The 27250-nt window shown below is 37.2% G+C and overlaps 1 protein-coding gene across 4 annotated transcripts in view; it reads right to left on the reverse strand.

The window, feature by feature from the left end:
* Sfxn2 (sideroflexin 2) overlaps nucleotides 1-27250 on the reverse strand; it is a 401343-nt gene that overhangs the window by 167777 nt on the left and 206316 nt on the right. For all 4 annotated transcript variants that reach the window (XM_090392729.1, XM_090392730.1, XM_090392732.1 and 1 more), the window contains exon 5: nucleotides 21638-21716. In XM_090392729.1, coding sequence (XP_090248855.1) covers nucleotides 21638-21716 — 79 coding nt within the window. The remainder of the gene's footprint in view (nucleotides 1-21637; nucleotides 21717-27250) is intronic.

Consider the following 27250-nt stretch of genomic DNA (forward strand, 5'->3'; position numbering starts at 1 on the left):
TAAAAAAAGCGCCAGAGAAAGAAAACCATCGAAACCGTAGCTTTGAATGATTTTGATGTAGACGTTATAAGAAGAGCTATTCACAAATTTTACGTGGTCGAGAAAAGAGTGCCAACTGTTCCGAAATTGATTCCTGTGCTTAAAGAAAAAAATTAATTTTTCTTGGAAAAGAGAAACTTTAAGGAAAATATTTCATGAAATCGGATTTTGTTTTAAAAAGTCCCAGAATAAAAGGAAACTTATCATGGAGCGAAGTGACATTGTTTTATGTAGAATGCAGTATTTGAGAGCAATAAGACGTTTCAGGGAGAAGAAAAGACCGATTGTGTATCTAGATGAAACTTGGATTGATAGTAATTTAACTTATGGAAAATGTTGGCAGTCTAAAGAAGAATGTGGAGTGCTACAAACCGGAAATACCTCGCAGCGCATAATAATTTTGTGTGCGGGTGGAGAAATGGGTTTTTTAGCGAATTCAAACTTACTATACAAAGCCAATTCAACTATTGGAGATTACCATGGGCAAATGAATTCTACAATTTTCGAAAAGTGGGCAGAAGAAAAACTGATTCCAAACCTTCCTAAAAATGCTGTTGTTATAATTGATAACGCTTCATATCACTCTATTCGATTAAACAAAGTTCCAAATTGCTCTAATAAGAAGCAAGTTCTTATGGATTGGCTCTCTGCAAATAACATTTCTCATTCCCCAGATATGCGAAAAATTGAATTGCTTAATTTGATCAAAAGAAACTCGCCCACAACTAAACTATTTAAATTCGACACGATGCTCAAAGAGCATGGATTTCTAGCTTTGAGGCTACCACCATATCATTGCGATATTAATGCTATTGAGTATGTTTGGGCAGAAGTGAAAAGTTTCATTCTACATCGCAACGTAACTGGGAATATTGACATGTCGAAACTTTTTAAGCTTTCAGAACAGGCGATTGAAAGTATTACAGTTCAAAAGTGGGGAAAATATTGCTCTCATGTCACCTCATTGAAAAATATATATTGGGATAGAGACGGAATTATCGAAGAATTGTGCGAACCTATGGTGATCAGTTTAAGTGAAAGTGATGGAAATTCAGACACCGATTCAGATGACTCTGAAGATTAAAAGAATTTGACAATGGTATTTTTTCCAACATTTTTTTGCATGCTATTGAGAGTCACAACAACTCATAAATAATTAATCAGTTTAGGACATTAAAGTGCCTCAGTTCTCTCAACTGTAAGTTTAGAATATCTAAGTTCATTTGAAATAATTTCTGTTTTTCTGTATAATTCTTTTTATTTTATAGAAAACTTTCTTAAAAATAAACTTAGTTACATTTTTGTTTTATGCTATAGCTTTTTTAATTTTATTAACACTCTACGTACATTTTTCCAACTGTTATACAAGCAAAATAGTTACACTTTAAAAACAGCAATGTTCGTAAAAGAAAAGCTAAATTTTCCGACCTGTAATAATAAAAAACTCAGTTTGTTTATTATTACATCCCAGAGGACAGACTGATTACCCTATTACCGGAATGGATTCTCCTTTTTCTGACATGCGCAGAAGTGTCGAGGGACCTCAAATCGGTGGGCGAACTATACCAAAACCAGTCCATCTGAGTTCGCTGATACCTAAAATGTCTAAATTGTAATTGTCCATTTCATTTGTTACTTGTCTAGTTTTTCCTACCTAGTACAGTGTTCTGACATTCCATGATTCAATCTTTAATAAAATTTTTTGTGGCTTCATAAATGACTCTTTCAACACCAAAGGTTCCAAAAGGCCCCTTGTGTCATATATATGTTATCCACATCAGACCAGGCTAGATAACCATCTTCTGGGATCTTGCAAGCCACGTCTGTCACCAGGAGTATTTGTTCATCCAGATTTGCAGTTTCTGTAATCGGATGGTGATAAAGAAATGTATAAACAACTTCAATTAGTGAACAAAGAAAGAGTAATTATTAGGGGCGATTTTAATTATGGGGATATATATATATTGGAATGAAGAAATAGCATTTGGGAATAAGGTAAATGAATTTCTTGAGTTCTTGAGAGATAACTATCTCAGGCAGCATGTAAAGAAGGGCATGCGATGATTTTTAAAGTTTTAGATCTGATCATATCATCAGAGGATGTAATTATGAGTAGGCTTTCATGCTTTCCTCAAGTTGGTGAGAATGATCATGAAGTGATCACTTGGGTTGTGGCAAGCCATATGTGGACTTCTGTGAGGAAAGGATATATGTGGAATTATAAGGCTGATGATTACAGCTCAGGAGAGAGCTTGGAGCTATACCATGGAATGAAGAGTTGAGCAATAAGGAAATAAATGCCGCATGGGAACTAACAAAGAAATAACAGCATCAATGTGTGAATGCATTCTGAAGGCCAAAAGGCTGAATAAGGTAGGTGTAAAATGGATGAATGAGAGGCTTAAGCATGAAATCTGGAAGAAGAAGGTATGTACTTTGGGGCAGTACAAGATGAATAATGTTAATAATCAGTTTTAGAGCATAAAGAACAAGCCAGGAGAGTGACTCGCGTAAGTAAAACAGAAGTGCAGTATGAGTAGAAATTGTCAAATCAGGCAGAGAAAAAAACCCTAGAGAGTTTTTTAGATATATGGCAAAGTAGAAGGAAGAATGATCATGGTAAGATGATATTAATTGATGAAAATGGTAGAATGGTAACTGCTGCAAAAGATGTTGTTGAGGTATTCAGTGGTCAATTTATAAGGGTGTTTCATCTCCTGATCAGAGTGGAATCATGAGGACTTAAGTGGAGAGGACATAGGAGATGATGGCTTAATTGTGAGTGAGCAGGAGATATTTGAAGAAATAAATAACCTTAATGTCATTAAGGCAATAAGATTTGATGGACAGGATTAAGGGAATGTTCCAGAGAATTGGCAGCAGCACTGGCATGCTTGTTTAATAAGAGTCGTACAACAGCATAGGTTCCAAAGGAGTGTGAAGGAAGGCAAAATAAGGACTTGATCAGGCCTGATATGGATTATTGTGCATAGATCTGGTCAGGTTTTCATGTTGACAAGGATGTACTATAAAGGATCCAGAGAAGATTCACAAAGGTGGTCAGAGCTCTTTGGAATGTGGAGTACGAGGACAGATTGAGAGAATGTAAGCTGCAGAGCCTTGTGAGTAGGAAGAAGAGGGAGAGGGGGGGGGGAATATGATTGAGACATATAAGATAGTAAGGGGTTGTTATCAGGTTGACATGGAAGAGATTTTTCATAGAATGATAGAGGAGGGTAGAACAAGAGGTCATCACTGGAAACTGTATAAAGAGGGGTGTTAGCAGAGGAGTGAGGAAAAGGTTCTTTGCATGGAGAGTGGTTGGTGAGTGGAATGCATTGCCTGAGTATGTTGTGAATGTAGACATGCTGAATCATTTTAAGGCACAGTTGGATGAGCATTGCATGCAATAACGTGTACATCCTACGATAAATCTCTGACTCCATGGAGCTTGAATGTTAATAATAAAAATGATAATAATAACTGTCCTAAACCTAAGCCAATTGGAAAGAGAAGGCAGGGTAGACCTCAAAAAAGGATATTGGATGGATAATGAGACTGGAACAGACCAATATAGTCTATACCCATAATTAGTATTATGATGATGATGAACCTATAAGCCTTGTTTCAGGAAATTAGATTATTATTTTCAATGCGAATACAGCAGGATTTCATGGAGTATCTGTCACACACACATTGAGAGAACATTGACAGTGCTTATGTTAAGGTGGTACAGTTTAAGTCTTAACAATTTAAGAGTACTGTGTGAAAAGAAAGCAAACAAGATATTACATTAGGAAGCTCTAAAACAGAGGGAACATCAACCAGTCCATATTTCAAAAGCGAGGTTAAGGCCAGAATTAAGCATAAAGTGATATGAATACAGTATTCTATGGGAAAGTTAGCTTTAGTAATTTATTCATTTTCTAAAGTGACAGCTAACGTATAAGGGAAATGTTTACATTGTAATATTGCTGGATTCATTAAAAGTATTTGTCATGAAATAGGAATAGAGCAATTGAACATGAAACAGTGGCATGAATAAGATGATGGCTGATAAACAGGTATGAGTATTCCACTGGACCAGTGATGTGACGCAGTACTCTGTACTTACACAGTTGATGCTTAATTTGTGTGAATGATAATCTCTCTCTGTAAAGGTTGGACAATGTAAATTTCCAACTTCCAAACTGAATTTGGAAATTTATATGACTTCTGCAATAATTCAATCTTGGTATCTTCCAGAGTCGGGCTTCCACTGACAAGATCACAATTAAGGTTGAAACAGGTGTGGGTAGTGATCCTCCCATAATGCATAGAATAGCATTATGTATGTCTGAAAGGAAGTGGGTTGGCATTGTAGGCAATTGATATGGTATTCAATTTACATTCTATGAAAACTTGGATAAATGATTAAACAAGAATATAATTTCTTGGCAAATATAATTTACTCATACCCATACTCTCCAAAATAAGTGAAAACCATTAACACTCATCTCCTACACAGCGCCATGATCATCAGTATAGATTTTGTTATTACTCTACAAGGGATCTGCTCAACTATGTCACCCATTTTTAGATAAATGCTATGGAAAAGTCTGGAGAATCTTATCTGGTTGCTCTCATGATGTCTCCAAGGCTTTTGACTGGGTGTTGCACAAATCTCTTAAGTAAGTTTCCATCTTTCACCGATCACGACTTCTGCAGCAACTGGGTTGCTGGCTTCTTGACTGGTGCTCATGACATGTGATGGGACCTTCTCTTCTAATTTTCAACCACTGCAGGGGAGTTCCACTGGACCTCGTTCTCTCACCCATCCTTTTTCTTATATATATATATATATATATCAATGTGTATGGGTGTGAGTGTGTATGTAAAGTGTATTTATTTTTACTTTCTCTCTCACACTCCAAGTGGATAAAAACTCTTAAATTCAAAATGAAAAGAAAACACTTGAACTAAATTCTTAGTAAATCTCTTACACACAGGTTTGTATCCCAGGATATCTCACATCTAACGTAACCTCTTAAATTCACCTATTACCCATTTGAACTCATTAAACCAATTAAGAGATTGAGTCTTCTCAATTAAAATTGGTTTAATGTCAACAAAATACACAAATCATACAAATCTATATAACTTATCCATGCAACTGGCAATGTATTCTTCAGATTGCAACAAGAAAAACACTTTAATGTGCACAATTATTCTATATGTACGGCACTCCTAGAACCTTAGACTTTTGCATCCTACAGAACTTTTATTCTTTCTTGAATTCACACAAGAGAAAGATTAACACAAAACAAAAGTGCTCTCTATATGACAGCAACATAAGTAAAACCTTTTCTTGCATCTTAAATCACAAAACACTGAAGAAAATATATTCTAGCTTCATTCACGATACTTCTGTAATTTAACTTTCTATATGTAACAAATAGCAAAAATACATTGCATAAAGACTTAAAACTATATCAACTATATATAAACTTCATTCATTTTAGAATGAATTAAACTTTTATATGAACATCTCAATATTCGTCATAAAACCTTAACAGTTTTATCACTTCAGAACACCTTTGCCTTCTATATGAAAGTCTCTGAAGAAATAATTAAAATATGCCAACAGATAGAAATTACAGTATTTTTTGTCTTTATAACACGTGCTTTTTTTACTTAAAATTTATCTGAAAATTAGGATGTGTCTTATTATTATTTGACACCCCCAGGGAGTCCAAAGACTTATCGAGGGAGAATGTGCCAACACCATTGAACGATTGGTCACCTTCTAACTACTCTCAAACCTGCTTTTGCGAGCCATCAGTAGCAGAGGCTCCACCTATCGACCAACCTTTGCTGGTGTCTTATATACCGAAGTATTAGTATGTGCACTTATGGTGCATCATTGCTTGACAGTAACGCGTGATCAGTTTGAATAGTTGCACGGTCATTAATGGTCATGAATTTATTATTATTATTATTACCCAAGAGCCCCATGGAGTCAAAAACTCATCTGGGAGGTTCTTTTATCACATCATACAGTGCTTTAAACATACTCAAATTCTCTGCAGACACAACACTCTCAGGCAAGGCATTCCAATCATTCACAACTCTGCATGAATAAAACCTGCTTCTCACTCCCCTACTCACACCCTCTTTATACAGTTTAAAGGAATGACCTCTGGATCACCCCCCCCCCCCGGATCTCCCACTATTTTCTGTAGAACCTCTCCAGCATTGATGGTATAACAGCCCTTTACTAACTTGAAGGTCTCTATAGTATCTTCCCTCTTCCTCCTGTCCACCAGACTCTGCAAATTGCATCTTCTCAATCTTTCCTCATATTCGACATCCCAGAGGTTAGAAACTACCTTAGTCAGTTGCCTCTGGACCCTTTTCAACATCTCTTCATCCTTCTGAAAACTAGGTGACCAGATCTGGGCACAGTAGTCCATGTGTGGCCTAATCATAGTCTTATACAATGGAACAAGAATCTCCTTACTTCTGCAAGTCAGTGTCATCTGCATCATTCTCAGAATTCTTTGTATTATCCTCACAATTATTATTATTCGTGACACCTCCAAAGAGTCTGAAGACTCATCGTGGGAGGACACCTACACAGAACCTCTACTACCAATCACCTATATCAATACCTCTAATGCCCACAACTTGTATTTTTTGTCTGTAAATTGCGTATGTTCTGAAGGCAATGTGTCCCCTAAATTTCAGATCCTTATCCACTATCACCCCTAGATCTCGTATTTCCTCCACCTCCAACAATATATCCTCACAAAGCATAAATTTTGCATCCCATCCTTGTTTCCCAAATTTTAAAACCTTACATTTTGCAGCATTGAACTCACATTCCCACTCCCATGCCCAATTACTCAATTTATTCAAGTCTTCTTGTAAGGCCAAAACTTTGTATCATCTGCAAACAACTGAATATCTCCATCCAAATTTTCACCAAATATCATTAATATACAAGTTAAACAATAATGGCCTAAAACAGACCTCTGAGGAACACCACTAGTAACTTTCCTTTTCCTGGATATCGCTCCCCTCATACACAACTTGTTGATACCTATCATAGAGCCAGTCTCCAATCCAATGCACCAATCTAATATCCAACCCCATTCACTCTAGTTTGACTATCAATTTATCATGCGGTAATCTGAAAGCAATCAAAATCCTTTGATTGCCTTCAGATTAATCAAAAGACTTTGCGAAATCTAAGTGCATTACTGTGTATCCTTCTCCTCTGTCCAAGGAAGCTGTCACCTTACTGTAATAAGTAAGTATATTACTAAAACATAACCGCTCTTTAGCAAATCCATGATGTCCATCAATACTATTATTGTCAATCCAATTCTGGATCCTAGTTCTCACAAGCTTCTCCAACAACTTAACCACAACATCTGACACACAGATAGGCATATTGTTTGATGCTTGAGTTCTATCACCTCCGTTATGAAGTATCACAATCTTGCACTCCTTCACTCCTTAGGAACTTGACCGAGTGCAAGACTCGTATTAAAAAAATATGTCAAGGCCGGCGTCAACTCCCTAGCCCATTCCTTCTGAATACTTAGTGATATATTATCATGTCCCAAAGACTTATTAACATCTAGATTGCTCAACTCTCCATACGCCACTTGTTCATTTATGGTCAGTCTCTCCTCCCCATCATCAACTGCTCTCAATCTCTTCATGAAGTCACACTCACTAGATTGAAAGACTTTAATGAACTGCTCATTAAATATCCCCACCACACCTTCCATATTATACCATTTTCTCCAATCACTGTCATCCTTCCATAATCATTCTTTCTTGTGCTGGCTGCATATCGAAATTTGCTGGCTACATATCGAAATACATAGGATTCTTTTTGGCTTCATTAGCTAACTGCTGTTCATACCTCACTTTTGCTACCCTCACCAACCAAGTCACCTGCCTTGCCTGGTCTTTTTAATCCTCATGGAATTGGTTATTACCACTTCTCTTATGCTGCCTCCATAATGCCCTTTTTCTCTGTATTGCATGCTTAATCTCTTTATTCATCCATTTCACACATACCCTATTTAACATTCTGACCTTTGGAATGCATTTAGACAATGCTCCTACAAGATATTTCTTGAAAGTTCCCCAAGCTGCATTGATCTCTTTTCCAGCTAACTCCTCAATCCATGTTACACCCGCAAGCTGTCTCCTGAGCTCTTCATAATTACCTCAATCCTTGTAGTTCCACATATATCCTTTTCTCACAGAGGTCCTCACACTTCTGGGAACCACCCAGGCAATCACCTCATGGTCACTCGAACCAATTGGTGGATGATTTGACACCTCATTTATAATTACATCCTCTAATGAGATGACCAAATCCAAGACTCTCAATCCTAGCGTGCCCTCTGTTACATATTGTCTGAGGTGGTTATCCCTCAAAAACTCAAGAAACTCATTTTCTTTACTTCCAGTTGCTATCTCATCATTCCAGTCTATATTGCCATAATTAAAATTGTCCATAATGTTCACTCTTTTCTTATTTGCTTGGCTAATTTGATCATACATTTTATTATCACTACCATCCACATTACCTGGTCTATAACAACATCCAACTAAGCATTTCATTCCATTCACCTCTATCTCACACCATGCTGTCTCAAAACCACTGGCACTATTTCCCTCTTGCATCTCTACTTTGTATGGATATAACTTTCTCTATCATCAATAGCACTTCCCCCTCCCTTTTTACCCCCTTCTATCCTTATGAAACACATAATACCCTTCCATCTCTATTCCTGTCAGGATGTCGTTCTCATCTAACCATGTCTCACTTATTCCAACAATTTTTGGGTGAACAGACTCAATTAGTGCAACTATTTCATCTGCCTTGTTTCTTACACTTCTAGTATTTGTATACAAAAACAACAGCTCAATCCTGGATCTACAGCTAGTTCCACTGATACCACTCACTCAATGTGATCTCTCCATGCTCAACTGGGGCTATTTCCCTTTCTGCTTATTCATTTTAGAACCCACTTCAATAACTGTTTCCTCTTGATCCCAGGTCATCCCATTCCTTTCCTGTCTACACATGCATTCACATCCTCTTGGACCATTCACCTTTCTCATGCTGTGTACCCCTGTCCACCCTGAGCCTCCCCGTTTCCCTTCCTCTTGCACACTCATTCTCTCATTTTCCATACTTATGTCACTGACTTCCTCATTCATAACCACCTCTTCAATTTCTCCTATCTTACTCTCCTGCTCTTCCACATCACTTCCCACTTGATCTGATTCATTCTCTGTTACTCACTTCTCTACCTTCTAGCAGCAGTCTCTCCAAATGACTCACACTATATCCACTGAAATGCAGTCCATCTATCTTATATAGTTCAGTTCATCTTTCAAACTCATTCCACACATTAACAAACTATACTCCTTTCTCCTCACACATTCCAGCTAACATATCTTTCATAATCCTTGCTCTCTGACTCATCTCACCACTGTCATGCTTAGGCAACATGCTTACTACCTTTCCTGTCACACTATTATTACTATTATTACGGGCAACTCCAGGGAGTCATTAGACTCATCGAGGGAGGCCCCAAATCATATTCATCACAACTATTTGACATTCATACAGTATCTATCATACCTCGCCTTAAACTCATTCACTGTCACAGCATCCACCACAGACTCAGGGAGCGCATTCCACTCATTCACTACTCTAAAAGTAAAGAACCCAGCTCTAACACCTTTACTAACCACACTTTTGCCCAGTTTCCATGGATGTCCCCTAGTCCTCCCACAACCAGCCCTGTTCTCAAAAATATCTTCTGAATTAATTTTATAGAAACCCTTCAGTAATTTGAATGTCTCAATCATATCTCCCCTTCTCCGCCTATCAACCAATTTTTGCAACCCACAAATCCTCAACCTGTTCTCATACGGTTCATTCCACAGACCTGCTATCATCTTGGTCACTCGCCTCTGGATCCTCTCCACCTCCTCCCCATCAAGAAGAAACCTAGGTGACCAAATCTGAGCACAGTAGTCTAGATGGGGTCTTATCAAGGCTCGATACAGAGGAACAATAACCTGCTTGTCTCTGCATGTCAACGTATTCTTCAGCAACCAAGTGATTTGATGAGCTGTTTTGGTCACTTTTGCAATGTGTCCCCTAAATTTCAATTCCTTATCTACCAACACTCCTAAATCTCGTGCCTCATCAATTTCCTGGAGCACGGTTCCACCAATGCAGTAAACTGCCGCCAATCTTTTCACCCCAAAATGCATAACCTTACATTTTGCCACATTAAACTGACATCCATTCTCCTTAGCCCAGACCTCCAATCCATCCAAATCATCCTGCAAAATTTTGACGTCATCTGCATTCACTATTGCCCTACCCAACTTCGCATCATCCGCAAACAAATGAACTGTTCCTCTCAGATCATTTCCTATATCATTTATGAACAAATTAAACAGCAGTGGTCCAAGAACAGATCCTTGTGGCACACCACTAGTCACAGGCCGTCTTGTGGACTCTACTCCCGAGTAAACCACTCTCTGATATCTCTCCGTCAACCACCCTCCTATCCATCTCACCAACCCTATGTCCATTCCCATATGCTGCAATTTACTGATTAGAATTCCATGTGGAATCCTGTCAAAGGCCTTGGCAAGGTCCTTTATTCTCTATTCTCTTTTATCCATCTAAGCAGCCTCCTGATATCTATTCTGACATGCTCTTTGTCCTCTGTCAAGTCATTCGTACCTCTTACAACCATCAACTCCTTTGCTCGCTCCCTCCTCATATCCAATACCTCAATCACTGTACTTATTTTACTCAATCACTGTACTCATTATAAAGAAATAAGCGAGAAGTGTTTGCAGTCATTAATTCATATAACTGAAAATTCATAATTTTCAGTCGAAGCTGAAAGAAACTTTTTTTGCTTGCCATTTCATACAGAAATAATTTGGTCTAGTAAAGTTTGTTTATTTAGGATTCTCAGTCTGATAAGTACCGTGTTTTTCACCTAATATGCCACATCATTGTATTGGACGCATCACATTTTTCATGTGAAATTTTTGGAAATAAAATATTCTTTGCAGTATAAGACACAGTAATTATACATCAAATTTTTCATGTAAAATATTAATTTTTTTTTTAAATTTTAATATATGTATTATCCATTTATTTTCTGTGATATTTTCCTTTTTCACATATGAATAAATCATTTCTCTTCATAAATTTAAAGCACCATGATGGAGATCCCATAAAATAGATGATATTTCTTTCTGTTGCCAATAATTTTGCTCACTGAATAATCATTTTTGTAGATATGCAGCAACCAGATCTTCTTTGATCCATTATCCAAGTTTTTAATTCATTTTCAATTTCTGGCCATTTTGCATTAGGTTTCCTGTGGAGATTGTGTTTTTTAGAATTTACTTCTATTAATTGCTGCTCTTGTCCTTCCAAGGTCATACCATTTTTTCTGTAGACAGAGGGCCAAAATTCTGCTTTGCTACCCTACCGCCATACTTTTTTGTGTACTCAATCACAGTACACTTAAAACACAATTGTATAGCTATGTCTGTGCTTCATAGAATCCATGTGTTATAATATAATATCTATTGATTACTAGTTTAAATTATACAGATAAGTTATTCTTGAAATAATTAATTGTATATAAGTTTTTGTTTGAGTGAGAGCTGCTATAAAAGTTGTGCGCTACTAGTATTATTAGTATGTGGGATATTTTGCCTAAATTTAATTACAAATTCGTTGTTATTAAACCTTAGAGTAGTAACTGGCAGAGGAAAGATGGTGGCAGCCTTGTCATTGCATGACTTTAACTTAGACTTCAGTCTGTTTCGTGAAGTGTGAGGTGTGCTACATGTACTCCTTTAATTACATAGATGATTTGTGGATATTTAGAGCAGATGGAAGGAGGGTGTGTGTGTGTGTGTGTGTGTGTGTTTGTGTGTGTGTTAAGTGTGAGCTAAACAAGGATTTGATGAGTGCTAATATGAATTTCATGACAAAAAGTATTATTAGCAAGAATGTCTTGGGGAGAATGAGTGCTCGTTCGAAAGAGAAGGATGGTATGAAAGAAAGGCAAAAAATTGATAAAAAATCATCGAAAAAGAAAATGAGTGATTTGAAAACCGTAATGGATTCTAAAAAGGACAAAAGTGAGGCGAATGTGGCGGAAGGCAATGAAATTGAGAGAACAAATGAAACCAGAAATAGTGTGACGCGAGGTTCGAAAGTTGGAAAAATCAAAATAATGAATGAAACCGGAAATAGCGTGATGCAAGGTTCAAAAGTGGGAAAAATCGAAAGAATGAATGATAGTGAAAGTCGGATGCATGGACCGAAAGTACAGAAACTCAAAAGGATGAATGAGAGTGAAAGTGTGAAGTGGAGGGGGGGGGCCGAAAGTTTGAAAATTAGAAAGATTGAATGATAGAGAGAACGTGAAGTGAGATTCGAAAGTTGAGTTGGGTTGGATGAGGCAAGAGGTGAAATGGATGCAGAATGAAATTAAGAAAATTGGGTGAAAACAATTAAAACAAATCATGTTGGTAAGAATGAGTTAATAAAGATAAGCAAGTGGCATTGTATGGCGACTCCATTATTAAAGGTGTGCTGGATGAGAGGATGCACAAGGTATGTTTTCCAGGCGGTAAAATGAGTACAGTGATTGAGGTATTGGATATGAGGAGGGAGCGAGCAAAGGAGTTGATGGTTGTAAGAGGCACGAATGACTTGACAGAGGACAAAGAGCATGTCAGAATAGATATCATTGAAAATATTGCTGGTAGAGGCCCACTCAACCAGCAAAATGTCTATCATAATGAACTTTGAAGCTCATTGCGATAGACATGGTGCTGATTGAGTGGGCTCATTACATTACGATATACTACCTGCACTCACAACACACTCAGGCAATGCATTCCACTCATTAATGACTCTTCACGTAAAAAATCTACTCACTCCCTTCTTTACCACATCCCTTTACAACTTTCAGGGATGGCTCCTTGTTCTTCCCATCTTAACATCCACTCATTTTATAATTTCTTCTGTGTTAATCTGATAGAATTCCTTGACCAACTTGAAGGATTCTATCATATCTCCTCTTTTCCTACTATCCACCAAACTTTGTAATCCACAATTTCTCAAAAGCTCTTCATCACTTCAGTCCTGATATCACTCTAGTGTTTCTACATCACAATGAAAACTAGGTGACCAAATCTGAGCATAATAGTCCATATGTGGTTTGACCAATGCCTTATACAGATATACTACCACCTCCTTATATCATCTACATGTCAATGTACTTTTTATCATAGAAGAAATATGATGTGCAGTCTTTGCAACACATGCGATGTGCCTTCAGAACTTCAGTCCACTGTCCACCATCACTCCAAGATCCCGAATCTCATCCACTTCAGGAAGTGGATGAGATTCGGGACCTTTGAGAGTCTTATGTTCATCAAATTTCTAATTTGATGAACATTTGATGAACCTATGATTACTCTGCTACTATAACTATCCATAGCATCAACCTGCCATAATTAATTTTCCTCACACTTGCTACATAGAAGAAAAAAATCCCTCGGATTAGCCTTGACCTGACTGGCCAATCTCCTCTTATATTGTACTTTTTCTTTTCTAACTATGCTTGTCACTCTTCTGGCCTGCACTTTATATTCTTCATACATCTGTTCACTGCAAACTGTCTTGTACTTCTTCCATAATAATTTCTTTTGTAGCACTGCTTGCTTGATTTCACCATTCATCCATCCATATCTACAAGGATATGTGCTTTGCATTATGGGATACTAAGGCAAATGATGTGATGTCATTAGTCTCTTTATACGAGTTGGTCATGAAAATACTTCAGGCACAAACTTTGTTTGTGTACACTTGGATAAAAGATTAAACCAAGAATATAATTTCTTGGCATCTTTAATTTATAGTATAACCAAGTGGAAAAACTAGGTTATCCTATCGCAGGGAAAAAACTCATCGTTGGAAAAACTATCTCCTGCGATGAGTCTTCGGATGCCATGGAGGTGCCCATATTATAATAATAATAATAATAATATACAAATTGCTATTGCAGCTAATGAATATTCCTTCACAAGTTCCCAAGCACTGATGATATTTTGCCCTTTCAATTCCTCCCTCCATGAACAGCCCCAAGTTGATATCTAAGACTATTATAATCATCTACCTTATAATATAATCACTATGATACTCCTGCATGTCTATTCAAATTCCAAGTCAAAACCACATGATCAGGCTCTCCAACCTGAAGCAGAGATGCCATCTCAGTTATAATTAGCTCTTCTGATGCTACGAACAAAGCTAAAACTACTGAATTTCATGTTCCTTCCACTACATGTTCCTTCTATTATTACATGTTCTGTGATTTGTATGCCTTATTACTACATGCAGTTTCTTCTTCTCAATTTACATTGCTGTAGTTAAAATCTCCCATAACAATCATTCTTCTTGCACTTGCCAAGTTCAACTACATAAACATTTCCTGCTCTTCACCCTCTATGCTCTCTGGCTCGTAGCAACACCCCACTAAATATCCTGTCCTGTCCACCTCTACCTCACGCCATATGATTTCAAAATTATTAGTGCAATTGTTTTCCAAATCCTCCACTCTGAGAGGACATAGTCATCACTTATGATAAGTAGTACTCCACCCCTGCATTCCTCTCTCATCTTTCATTTCTAACTTTTCTTATCCTTTCTGTCCAGTCTTCATATATTAAAGACACAGAAACTCCACAGTTTTCTCCTACTGTGTTTCTTTCCTACCCCCCACCCCAAAAAAGCAGCTGAACACTTAGCAACCTTTGGTAATGTTATTTTTGCTTCTGCACATGCTCATAAATGCAACTGCAACACTTCTGCTCAAGTCCACCATCATGGACCGCCATTACTGCTTTCTAGCATTGGGCTTGAAACGATGAAGTTCCTTGTTGTTTATTTTTTAACGGTATATATTAGAACACAGAAACTAAGTAAATAATTAATTTATTAACTTATTGCTGATATTTCGCTGGTGTTATAACCATTCTAATATATACCGTTAAAAAATAAACAACATGTTCGACGAACACACAAGTCTGTCCACACGATGAAGTTCCTTCTTCACAGTGCAGAAAAGTTTATTCAATTATAACTGCATGATGAACTTACCAGAAATTACAACACTTCTCCATTTCACAATCTTCTCACACTGAGGTAAGCTCATTTAATTACTTTCAGTAATACGGTGGTTAATTTTCACTTCCCTCGTCGCTCAACATTTTATAAACAACATTTGTTTAGATGGACAACACCAAAGTTACAACTTTCGATAGTATTAATTAAAGTAAAAATTATAATTTGCCTCCAATATTTAATCTAAATACATTTATTTTATAACTAAGCAAGACTAGTAGTCAAGGACAAGGATAACATTGCAAAACATCTTACTCACAATATAAAAAAATAAATAAACATTTAACTTTACAAACAATGTATTATTTACTAATTAACTTAACGTTAATTATTATCTAATTTTTAATTTGTGGATATCAAAATTTTAATACAGATATCCTACAAATGGCTTACTCCAATTGATCAAATATTCCTCATCATTTGTCAATCCTGAACAGTACAAGCCATCTCAACCTCTATGACTCTAATTCTGACCTTCAAAGCATTCTTCACTAGGGCTCAGATTACTTTGTCAAGTTTAATGCTTGCAAAACACAATCATTCCTGCTTTATTTCACACAAAAAGAACCCTTTCTTCAAGTCTTACTTTTGACGATACCCAAATCTCTAGACAACTCGAAATTTGTCTACTTGGAATTGCTAATATCAAATTTCTCTAAGAATAAATATATTGCAAATATTTCCTAATCAGCATCTAAAAAAATAGGATTTTTCTTTCACTGAACACATTACTTTATCTCATATGCTTTACTTTGTTCCACACACAAAAAATAACCTTTTCTTCAGTCTTTCTTTGGACAACACCCAAATCTTTAGCCAAGTTAAAATTTGTCTTCTTGAAATTACATTAATATCAAATTTCTCTTAGAATAAAAACATCACAATTATTTCCTTCTCAGCATCCAGAAAATTAGTATTTATTTTTCATTCAAGGCATTACTTTATCTCCTTTACTTCATACTTCATATGACAAATTGAAATTGGATTTGCTGAAAGTGCAACATGTTATTAGACCATGAGGCAATAAATGGGAAAAAGACTGAAAAGATAAAAGATTAAATAAACTAAAGAAATGGAAATGAGAGAAAAGCTAGTGAAACTGAGGGAGTGAAAGAACACAAGAATGTAGAAGTAAAAGTTAGTGATAAGGGAGTGAAAGAAAGTATGAGAGGTAGTGAGACTGCGGGAGTGAGAGAAAATGAAATTGTCAGCATGCAAGATTTGATGAAACAGTTATGGAAAATGAAAAATGAAATGAGAAATATGCAGAGTGATATTATACATATACTGGAAACTAATGAAAGGTTGCAAAAGAATAGAATGAAAAAAACAAGGGTAAAAGAGGTGATAAGTGATTCCAGGATAGCAGTGTACAGAGACCCCATAGTTAGAGGATTAGTTAATGAGAAAGTCCATAAGGTCTACTATCCACAAGGGAGAATGAGTAGGATAATTCAGTCAATGGACATGCCACTGGACATGGATATGTTTTGAACTTTCAATCTCCCTAGTCTGTAGCAATATTATTATTATTATTATTACCCAAGACCCCGTGGAGTCAAAGACTCATCTCGGAGGTCCTTTTCTCATACACACAGCTCATCATACTGTACTATAAACAAACTAAAATTCTCTGCAGACACCACACTCTCAGACAAGGCATTCCAATCATTCACAATTCTGAATGAACAAAACCTACCTCTCACTCCCCTACTCACACCCACTTTATACAGTTTCCAGGGATGACCTCTGGTTCTCCCCTGATCTCCCACTATTTTCTGTAGAACCTCTCCAGCATTGATCCTATAACAACCCTTTACTAACTCATAGGTCTCTATTATATTTCCCCTCTTCCTTCTGTCCACCAGACTCTGCAAGTTGCATCGTCTCAATCTTTCCTCATACTCGACAATCCAGAGGTCAGAAACTATCTTAGTCAGTCGCCTCTTGACCCTTTCCAACATCTCTTCATCCTTCTGAAAACCAGGTGACCAAATCTGGGCACAATAGTCCATATGTGCCTAATCAAAGCCTTATACAATGGAACAAGAATCTCCCTATACAAGTCAGTGTGCTCTGCATCATTCCCAGAAGTCCGGTGTTGTCTTTACAATTTTGGCTTTGTGTCCCCTAAATTTCAGATCCTTTTCCACCATCACTCCTAGATATCTTCTTTCCTCCACCTCCGACAATATATCCTCACCAAGCATAAATTCTGCACCCCCATCCCTGTTTCCCAAATTTTAAAACCTCACACCCTGCAACATTGAATCCATATCCCCACTCCCGTGCCCAATCACTGAATTTATTCAAGTCTTCCCGTAAGGCCACAACATCCTCTCCATTCTTCATGGTTCATCCCAACTTTGATTCATCTGCAAACAACTGAATATCTCCATCCAAATCTTCACCAACATCATTAATATGCAAGTCAAACAGCAATGGCCCCAAAACAGATCCCCAAGGCACACTATTAGTGACCCTCCTTTTCTTTGACATCGCTCCCCCACACATACAACCCGTTGACACCTATCAGATAGCCAGTCTCTAATCCAATGCACCAATCTAATCTCCAACCCTCCCCCATCCATCCCAGCCTGACCATCAACCTATCATGCGGTAATCTATCAAAAGCCTTTGCGAAATCTAAGTGTATTACTATGTCCCTCACCTCTATCCAAGGAAGCAGTCACCCCATTGCAATAAGGGTGACTGCAACTCAATCATAACACCTGACACACAGATAGGCCTATAGTTTGAGTTTTATTGCTTAGGTTCTATCACCTCCTTTATGAAGTGGCACAATCCTGCCCTCCTTCCACTCCCCCAGGAACCTGACTGAGTGTAAGACTTAAAAAAACATGTCAAGGCCAGCATCAACTCCCTGGCACACTCCCCCAGAACACGTGGTGATATATCACCAAGTCCCACAGCCCCATCCACATCCAGCCCACCCAACTCCACACACATCCCCTGCCCATCCTCAGCCAGTCCCACACCCCAATCATCAACTGCTCTCAATCTCTCTATGAAGTTACATTCACAAGATTGAAAGACCTTTGTGAACTGCTCATTAAGTATTCCCACCACACCCTCCGCAACAGCTGTCCCCACACCATTCTCTCCAGCCAATGCCATCCTTCCATAATGTTGGAAGTTTTTTTCCACTTAGTTAGACTATAATAAATTTAGTTTAATCCATTATCCAAGTGTAAGCAAACAACATTTGCTGAAGTATCTTCAGGACTGAGACAACTCGTGGTAAAGGTGGACCAAGCTCTCCTCACTCCTTGTCTCCCAGTATCTTCCATAATGCAAAGCCCATCTCCTTGCGGGCATGTATAATGCTATGCATTAAGGGAAGGGCCACTACCCAGACTGGTTTCCCTGTTTAAGTGCACCGTTACCTCTCCAAAAACTTGTGGGATCCCCTGGATCACTGATGTTACTGAGGGGAACAACACTGAGTTTTTCAATCCTCCAGGTCACTCAGAGGTGGTGATACTAAGGTGGAAGTAATGGAGAAGTCATATTAACCTATACGAGTTGCCAAACAGGTCTGGCTCCCACTGATGAGACCTGAATAAAGGTCGAAACCGGTGTGGATAGTGACACCTCCCTTAATGTGTAGCATTATACATGTCCACAAGGAGATGTGCTTTGCATTATGGAAGATACTAAGACAAGTGATGAGAGCTTAGTCCACCTTTACCAAGAGTTGCCTGAGTCCTGAAGATACTTCAGGCACAAACTTTGTTTACTTACACTTGGATATAGGATTAAACTAAATTTATTATATCCTTCCATAATCATTCTTTCTTTTGCTGGCTACATATCGAAAGAACTCTTTAGGATTCTTTTTGGCTTCATTAGCTAACTGCCACCCATACCCCACTCTAGCCATGTTCACCAACTAAGTCACCTGCCTTGCCTGGTCTTTGTAGTCCTCATGGGCTTGACCATTTCCACTTCTCTTATGCTACCTCCATAATGCCCTTTTTCTCTGTATCGCATGCTCAATCTCCCTATTCATCCATCTCACACCCAACCCTCTCACCCCTGGAATATATTCAGACATCGCATCCACCAGACAGTCCCTGAAAATCCTCCAAGTTGCACTGACCTCCACTTCATGCCACACCCGCAAGCTGCCTCCCAAGCTCCCCACAATCATCCCCCCCCCCCATAGTTCCACACCTACCCTTTTCTTACAGAGATCCTCACTCTGCTGGCAACCACCCAGGCAATCATCCCATGGTCACCCCCACCAATCGGTGGGCGACCTGACACCCTCATTCACATCCCGTGATGAGATGACTAAATCCCCTCCCATCACACACTGTCCAAGGCAGTTTTCCCTCAAACACTCAAGAAATCCATATCCCACCAAATATCTCATCAACCTCCACCTCACTACTTCAAAATCACTGCCATTTTTTTCTCTTTTATCTCTAGGAAATAATTCCAATCCCCTCTTGTCTTTCCTATCTTCATGATATTATCATATCCCTCTATTTCTATTCCTGTCAAGATGTCATTCTCAGTGAACCATGTTTCACTAATTCCAAATAGCTTCGATCACATAAACTCTCTCAATACAACAATTCATCTCCCTTATTTTCTAATACACCTGGCATTCATAAATAAGTATAACAATTCATTTATTAGTCTATAACTAGTCTTACTTCTGTTTCCTATCTCTGACTTCTCTTCACCTTCTGTCCCCAGACTCAACCCCCCCCCCCCCATGTATTCCAGGCTGTTCCATTCCTATGCTGACAATCCACATACACACATTGATTACTACTTTCAAAATCACTCTCCTCACACCGTGTCTTGCTGACCCACCCCGTTTCCTTGTACAACTTGCATTCCTGTTCTCACATTCTTCTTTCCATTCACAACCACATCAGTCTCACTTAGTCTACTCTCCTGCTCATTCACACCATCTCTCTGACTTTCACTGATACCTGGTTTGCATCACTCATTAAACTTTCTTTCAGTAGCAACCTCTCCAAATGACTCACTGCAAAACCACTGAGATGCAGTGCATTCGTCTTATACAGTCCCATTCATCCCACATGTTCACAAACTTCGCTCCTTGCTCTTCACATATTTCTGCTAACATTCCATTCAAAATCTTTTCTTTCTGCTGCAATTCATCATTGTCATACCTGTCATACAACGCATGCAAACTATCCTTCCTACCATACTGTTGTCTTTCACTCTCCTCAATAATCTCTTGATATCAAATATCATATTCTCCCTATGCCCAACCAAATCGTTTGTTCCAATCACAACCACTAACTCCCTCAAATCACTTTTTTCATTCTCCCTCCTTGAAAAGATCTTGTGCACCCTCTCATCCATGACACCTTTTATGATAGACTCTCCATATAGTGCTATTCTTGAGTCATTTACAACTTCTTTCTCTCCACTATCTTTCAATTTATTCTTTTGCATCTTTCATTCATATCTACCACATGTCTAATTTCATTCCTGATCTTAATCATTTCATTCTTCAATTCTTGCATTCCAGCAAGAATTCATCAGTCAGACTTTCTTCGATTTCCAGAGCCACTCCAGTTCTTGCTTCATCACTAAGGCACACTTCCACTTCAGTAATTACATGCAGTTTTCCTATTTTAATCATTTCTGTATTCAAAATCACATTTTTCACATTCATATCCTCATTCTCACTCTTCTAGCTATCATTCTTAGTCTTATATCCATCAATGTCGTTTCCCTTTCATCTGGTATTCTTATTCTTTATTTCTGGTTCCTGACTTTCATTGAAATCACCACAATCCATTAACATATCACACTTTCTATAACCCTCATTCTCTCATTTCTCTCGTTTAATCTCTCGAAAAGCACATCTGCCACATTTGTCCATACATACATACATATTACACTCTCAACAACAAACCAGTTTGGTAAAATCTATACAATTCAACATACTCGATTTTCACAATGTGCATCTGGATGACCTAATTCTTACCACCATTATCTGTTATCCTGAAAAAGTGCTTCAAACTGGATAACTTCCAAATGCAAACATACCACAAACAATTGCAATCAAACCAGATTAAAATTACACTAAAGTTATAATATAAAGCTATAATTAATATGTATTATCTCTTCTTTTTTTTTTTTTTTGCAGACCATGCATTGCAGGAGACTGAATTTTCTATGCTTTCAGAAGAGTCCATATAGCTGAAGATGTTAAATTTTTCCAACTGGCCTGTTGAAACTATTATTTTTAAAATGAATGTTATGAAGCAAATGAATTGTTATCCATTTTGCTACAAAATTAATGTAACTGGTCTGTAAAATTACCTTTTGCAAAAAGTTCTTCAAACCCACAGCTGTGATAACAGCACTAGTTGTTGCTGATATGTAAGCTATACCACATTTCCTAAGAACATAAAAAAAAAAAATATATATATATATATATATATACAATAGGATATGCTGCTTGCTGTTGCAGATTAAGTATTTTCTTGAAAACACAAACCTGTATGCACTCTATATAAAGGATGATCAAAATTAAAGTATCCCTGTTTAAGGCTTTGTAGAGAACCGCTCTGTGATCTAAATGTTGCAAAACTTTGTAAGAATACATTGTGTCATGTGGAAGCGATATCTGAGTAAAAAATAAAAATAAACCTAGTTCCAAAATTCACTGTCAGAGATGCTGTATGACAGTGATCACCAAAGTGGTCAATATCAGCCCCCAGAGGTCGATATGACATTGTTAGGGGGTCGATTCAGGCTCAGGGGTCAATTGGGGGTCGATAGAAAAATATAAGACATCATCGACGAGTAATATTTAATTCAGTTAACTTGGATTACCTCCATCCTGAATGACAATGCAATTAAGAGTGAATCGTGGAAACAGTGACATGAATAGGACCCGTAAGATGGAGCATGGTCATGAAAATGGTTATGGAGGCCAATCAAGTAGGCCAAAATGATGTTTTTACCAATAAATGGATGTCGGTGGTTCCTGCCCGGCCAGCATGGTGGAAGCGAGATTGCAACATGTGCGCGGTTTCTTATTTACTTATACTTACATGTATCAGTCTCATTTTTGCGCATCGACATACAAGTGAGCATTAATGTTCTAAAATTCATCAACATACATATTATAATTGAGTCGTTATTCATTCACGAACTAAACTTCTCTACGTTGAAGTTTAGCAGGGCTCGTAGTTTTGTACATCCTATAGAAATACGTGAGTAGGTATATTATTTAGACATAACTTTTGCTTACTGACTTCAATTTTAATTATTTTGTTACAATCCCAGTAACCACAATGGCAGCTTCAGATTCTAAAAAAGAAATGCAGTCAATATTCGTTAGAATATTTGAAATTTGGGTTTATTGCTTCATTAAGAAACGAAACGAGGCCTATGTGTCTTCTTTGTGAAAAAACTTTTAGAAACAATGCAATGAAACCAGCAAAAATGAAAGATCATTTAAATATAAAGAGCTAATGAGCTTTCATTTCATTATTTAAATTAAGGGGATATTAAATCCCACATTGTTTTAAAACCGAATAAGAAACTCAAAGATTGGAATCAGAGAGTTTCATGCCGAATATAGTAAACTATAAAGTATCGGCGATCACTAGCGTGAGCTAATGCAAGTGACCCGAGTATGTAGTACAATACCGGACAACTCGTAGCAAAGGTGGTAAAGTTCTGATCACTATTCTTAGGTATTTTCCATAATGTAAAAATACATTTCCTAGGAAATGTATGCTGTTATTACATTATGGTGGGAGGTCACTACCCAGACCGGTTTCAGCCTTTGAGGCTTCATCAGTGAGTAGCTAGACCAAATTAATACCAAAGTGTATAGCGAAAAGAACTTATACTCTGCTATACGAGTTTCTAAACAGGTGCAACCATTAAGTTACTTAAATATAAAGAGCTAATAAGCTTCATTTCGGCGATGTAAACATCATTTAAATTAAGGGGATATTAAATCCCACATTGTTTTAAAACCAAATAAGAAACTCAAAGATTGGAATCAGAGAGTTTCATGCCAAATATAGTAAACTATAAAGTATCAGCGATCACTAGCGTGAGCTAATGCAAGTGACCCTAGTCCCGATAAAAAAGATAAAGATCTTGACTTTTTTAAAAGAACTCAAAGAGAAATACACACATCGACCAACTATAAAATCATTTATGAAACCACCTGCCGAAGCTGACAATAAACAAGGATTAACAGCCTCCTACAATATTTCTTTTAATATAGCAAAAAAAGGAAAGCCATATACAATTGCAGAGGACATTGTTATACCCGCAATCAAAGAAGTAATTGAAACCATAATGAAAAAAGATTCTGGCCCTGTTTTAAAATGCTTACCATTGAGTGTGAATACCGTGAAAAGACTTATTGGTGAATGGCTGAAGATGTAGAAAAAAACTGTAGTATCGGAATTCAAAAATAGTAAGTTCTCCATCCAACTTGATGAATCTACATTCGATAGTTCTATTCTTATGGCTTATGTAAGATATTATAGTAAAACCAAAAATCAAATTATTGATGAATTTTTGTTTGCAAAATATCTTGAAAGTGATGGAATGGGATTGACAATTTTTCAGTGATTGGAGGAATATTTAAATAAGTATGATATTCCATTTACTAATATAACAGTAGTAGCCACAGATGGCACACTTGCAATGGTGGGCCGTTATCGAGGTTTCACTGCCTTTCTGAAAGAAAAAGTTCAAAGTGCACGTACTATTCACTGTGTGTTGCACCGAAACCATTTGGTGGCAAAAACTCTCAGTGACGAACTTCATGATACTCTAAGAATGTGTATTAAATCTATTAATGAAATTACAGCTCATCCTCTTAAATAGCGATTGTTTGCCAAACTTTGTGAAAAAAATTAAGTATCAAACCAATTACTCTTGCATACTGAAGTACGATGGTTGTCTAGAGGTGCAAGTCTACAAAGATTTGTTGAGTTGTTCGACTCAACCCTAGAGTTTCTTACAGATGTTAATTTGTTTTTGAGTAATGAACTGAAAAGAAATAAGAATCATATTTTCTACTTGGTGGACTTATTTTCAAAATTAAATGATGTACAGACCCATCTACAAGGTAAAGATGTCATGATTATTCAAGCTCGGACAATTCTTTTAGGCTTCCAAGCTAAATTAGCCTTATTTAAATCATCATTGTAATGAAAAGATTTTCAGTACTTTTCGAATCTATGGCAATTGGAAGTAAAAGATGAAGACTTAGAAATATACACAAAACATCTTCAAAATTGAGCGATGATTTTAAATTGCGCTTTACAGATTTTGCAAACATGCACATTCCAGATTGGGTTATCAAGACATTTTCTGCAGATATAGAAAATATCAAATGTAACTTGCAAGATGAACTTATTGAACTGTCAGTTGATAGTGAAGCTAAGACGCTTTTTAAAAATAGGACTTTAAGTTACTTTTGGATGAATATAAATGTTGTAGAAAAATATCCAAAACTTTCTGAAGTTGTACTCCCCCTTTTTGCTTGCATTTCCAAGCTCGTACATGGTTGAAGCTGGTTTCAGCCATGTTAATTCCATCTTAACAAAACAAAGAAATAAGCTAGATATAGAATTCCATGGTGATTTAACGCTAAAACAATTTTTGGCAATTTTGAACCCAACATTGCTAATATTGTCAAGAGTCACAAAGCACACCCTTCACATTGACAACGTTAGTAAATTGTATACTAAGTTAATAAAAGTCTTATTTTCATATATATAAGGAAGATTGTATTATTGTCATTTTGCTACCTAAATTAAATTTTATATTTTATATTGTTAGATCTGAAATGGGCAACCTCATTTACAATGAAGCCACCCATCCAGATTCTAACAGAATATGCCCCACTAAGAGAGCATACTTATCGTTTCAGCAATTAAGTTCATGTCATAGAAGAATTAATATCATGATCAATAAGATGAACGAAATATTTAGTTTGTGTTTTAACAATCTAAATTAGAATTGTAGATGTAAGATAATCAAAGAGTATATGTAAAGATAATTACTAGCGATTTATAACTACACATGCAAGAGTGTCAGTACACTGCCTAAGAAAGGACAAAGGTCGCTCAAATACCACCGTAATATTGTAAGCACTCGTGGGTGCTAGTTCGTGGAAAATATCTAGAGGCATGCATTCCCGAAAATGGAAAGCCCCGTATGGCAGTGCAATGAGGTCACCCAGTCAGGGACGAATCGAAAGGTAGAATATGCAAAATCTAACTCGAAAAAAGCCCACTGGAAAGGGAGAATATATGCAGCAACACAGGTCTGGATCTCCCCCCCCCCATTTGTTTGTTCTGGTTTTTTCTCCGTGTGCTCCTCAGTGGTCAACGATGTCCAACTCCTACGTTCCCGGAGTTGACTACCATAGGTCCCAGCAAGGCATCGCAGCAGACTATGGCAGATAAAATTGCGTGCCATCAGCAAGGAAAGTGCACCGATGTAATTCTTGAAGAAGCGAGCGCCAGACTCGAAGAATACATGTGATTCCCACGTGGCAGCAAACCTTGAACAACAAAGTTTTCCACTACGAGGGAAGGACGGAAGGAACCCCGAAAACCTGTGCAATGTAGATAACTACTTTACATATTCTTTGTCCCTTAAACATTAGGATGATTGTGAACAGAAGAAATTTTGTGTTTCAGAATGAAAAATGAACTTTGAAGATTAAGCAGATATAGAAGATTTTAAATATCATTAGACTGACTGTCCGAGAACCGTGAATTTGTTAAGAACCAATGTCTTAACCCATATGAAAAGGAAACAAGATGTGTTTGTGTCTAACGAGCACCTGATCAACTGTGTATAGTATTTTGATCATTTGAAGAAAACATTCTATGTAACGAGAAATTGTATATTTAAGGTATGAGAGAGTGAGTGAAACCTTAGATGATTTTAGCTTAGCATTGCTTACATAATGTCTGTGTCTTGTATTACTTATGAGTTCATTAAATATGTTTCATTGTTTCATGTGTGCGTGATCTGACCATGTAGACTGACTCTTACCACTCATAAAAATTATTAACCTGTTAATCTGTATATGCATGCAGGAATACCCAAAGTAAGTTAAGAAGAAAGGGCTACGACTGCAAGATTAGAACACCTACGGCCTCTGATTTAGTTGTAACCACATTAGTGGCATCTAATTTCTATGACCCTCCCTAGGTTGAGATATACTCTGTACCTAAGCTCAGGCTGGCACAGTATATAAATTCGTCTGAGAAAAAAGGGAATACCTCACACAAGTTAGAGAGTAGGTAATCTAAGGGCCCTACATAGTACTTGATAGACAAAGTTTAGAGAAAAATTTTAAGAAAAGAATTAGAGCGAAGGGCCACGAACAACAATGCATGTAGTATAAGAACAAAAATAACAAAGGAGAACACAAAAGAGGGAAATATAACAATATATTATTTATCCCTCCTATCAAATATGTAATGTTAAGAAGGACATCAAAAACAAAAACGTATCCCTTTGACATTAAGCCAATATAATAATATATACTATATTATACATACAATAAACACAGTAACTATAAAATAAACAATCTAAAACTCACATAAGCGTCTTTTTTGCTTGTCCTATTGTAATTATGTAATAGTAAAATAGAGGGGGGGGGTCAATAAAAAGTCAAGAAACTCTTGAAAGGGTCGATGGTCAAAGAAGTTTGGCGACCCCTGCTATATGATATACCGAATGTAGATGTAGTGATTTTTCTGTGTGCATGTGTAAGAAGGAGAAAAGCAACAAGTATAAATAACACATTTTTATTCACTTCCATTATCCATTCACAGGCTGTACTGTTCAATGTGCTGCCCTTCCCAGTATGCTATGCCACAAACTACATCTTTTGCATAATGTGTTCGATGGCAGAATGCAGCTGGTTGGGAC

The sequence above is a fragment of the Typopeltis vanoorti genome, chromosome 5 (assembly GCF_054136105.1).
Source record: "Typopeltis vanoorti isolate ZY-2024b chromosome 5, IOZ_Tvanoo_1.0, whole genome shotgun sequence".
Taxonomy (NCBI): Eukaryota; Metazoa; Arthropoda; class Arachnida; order Uropygi; family Thelyphonidae; genus Typopeltis; species Typopeltis vanoorti.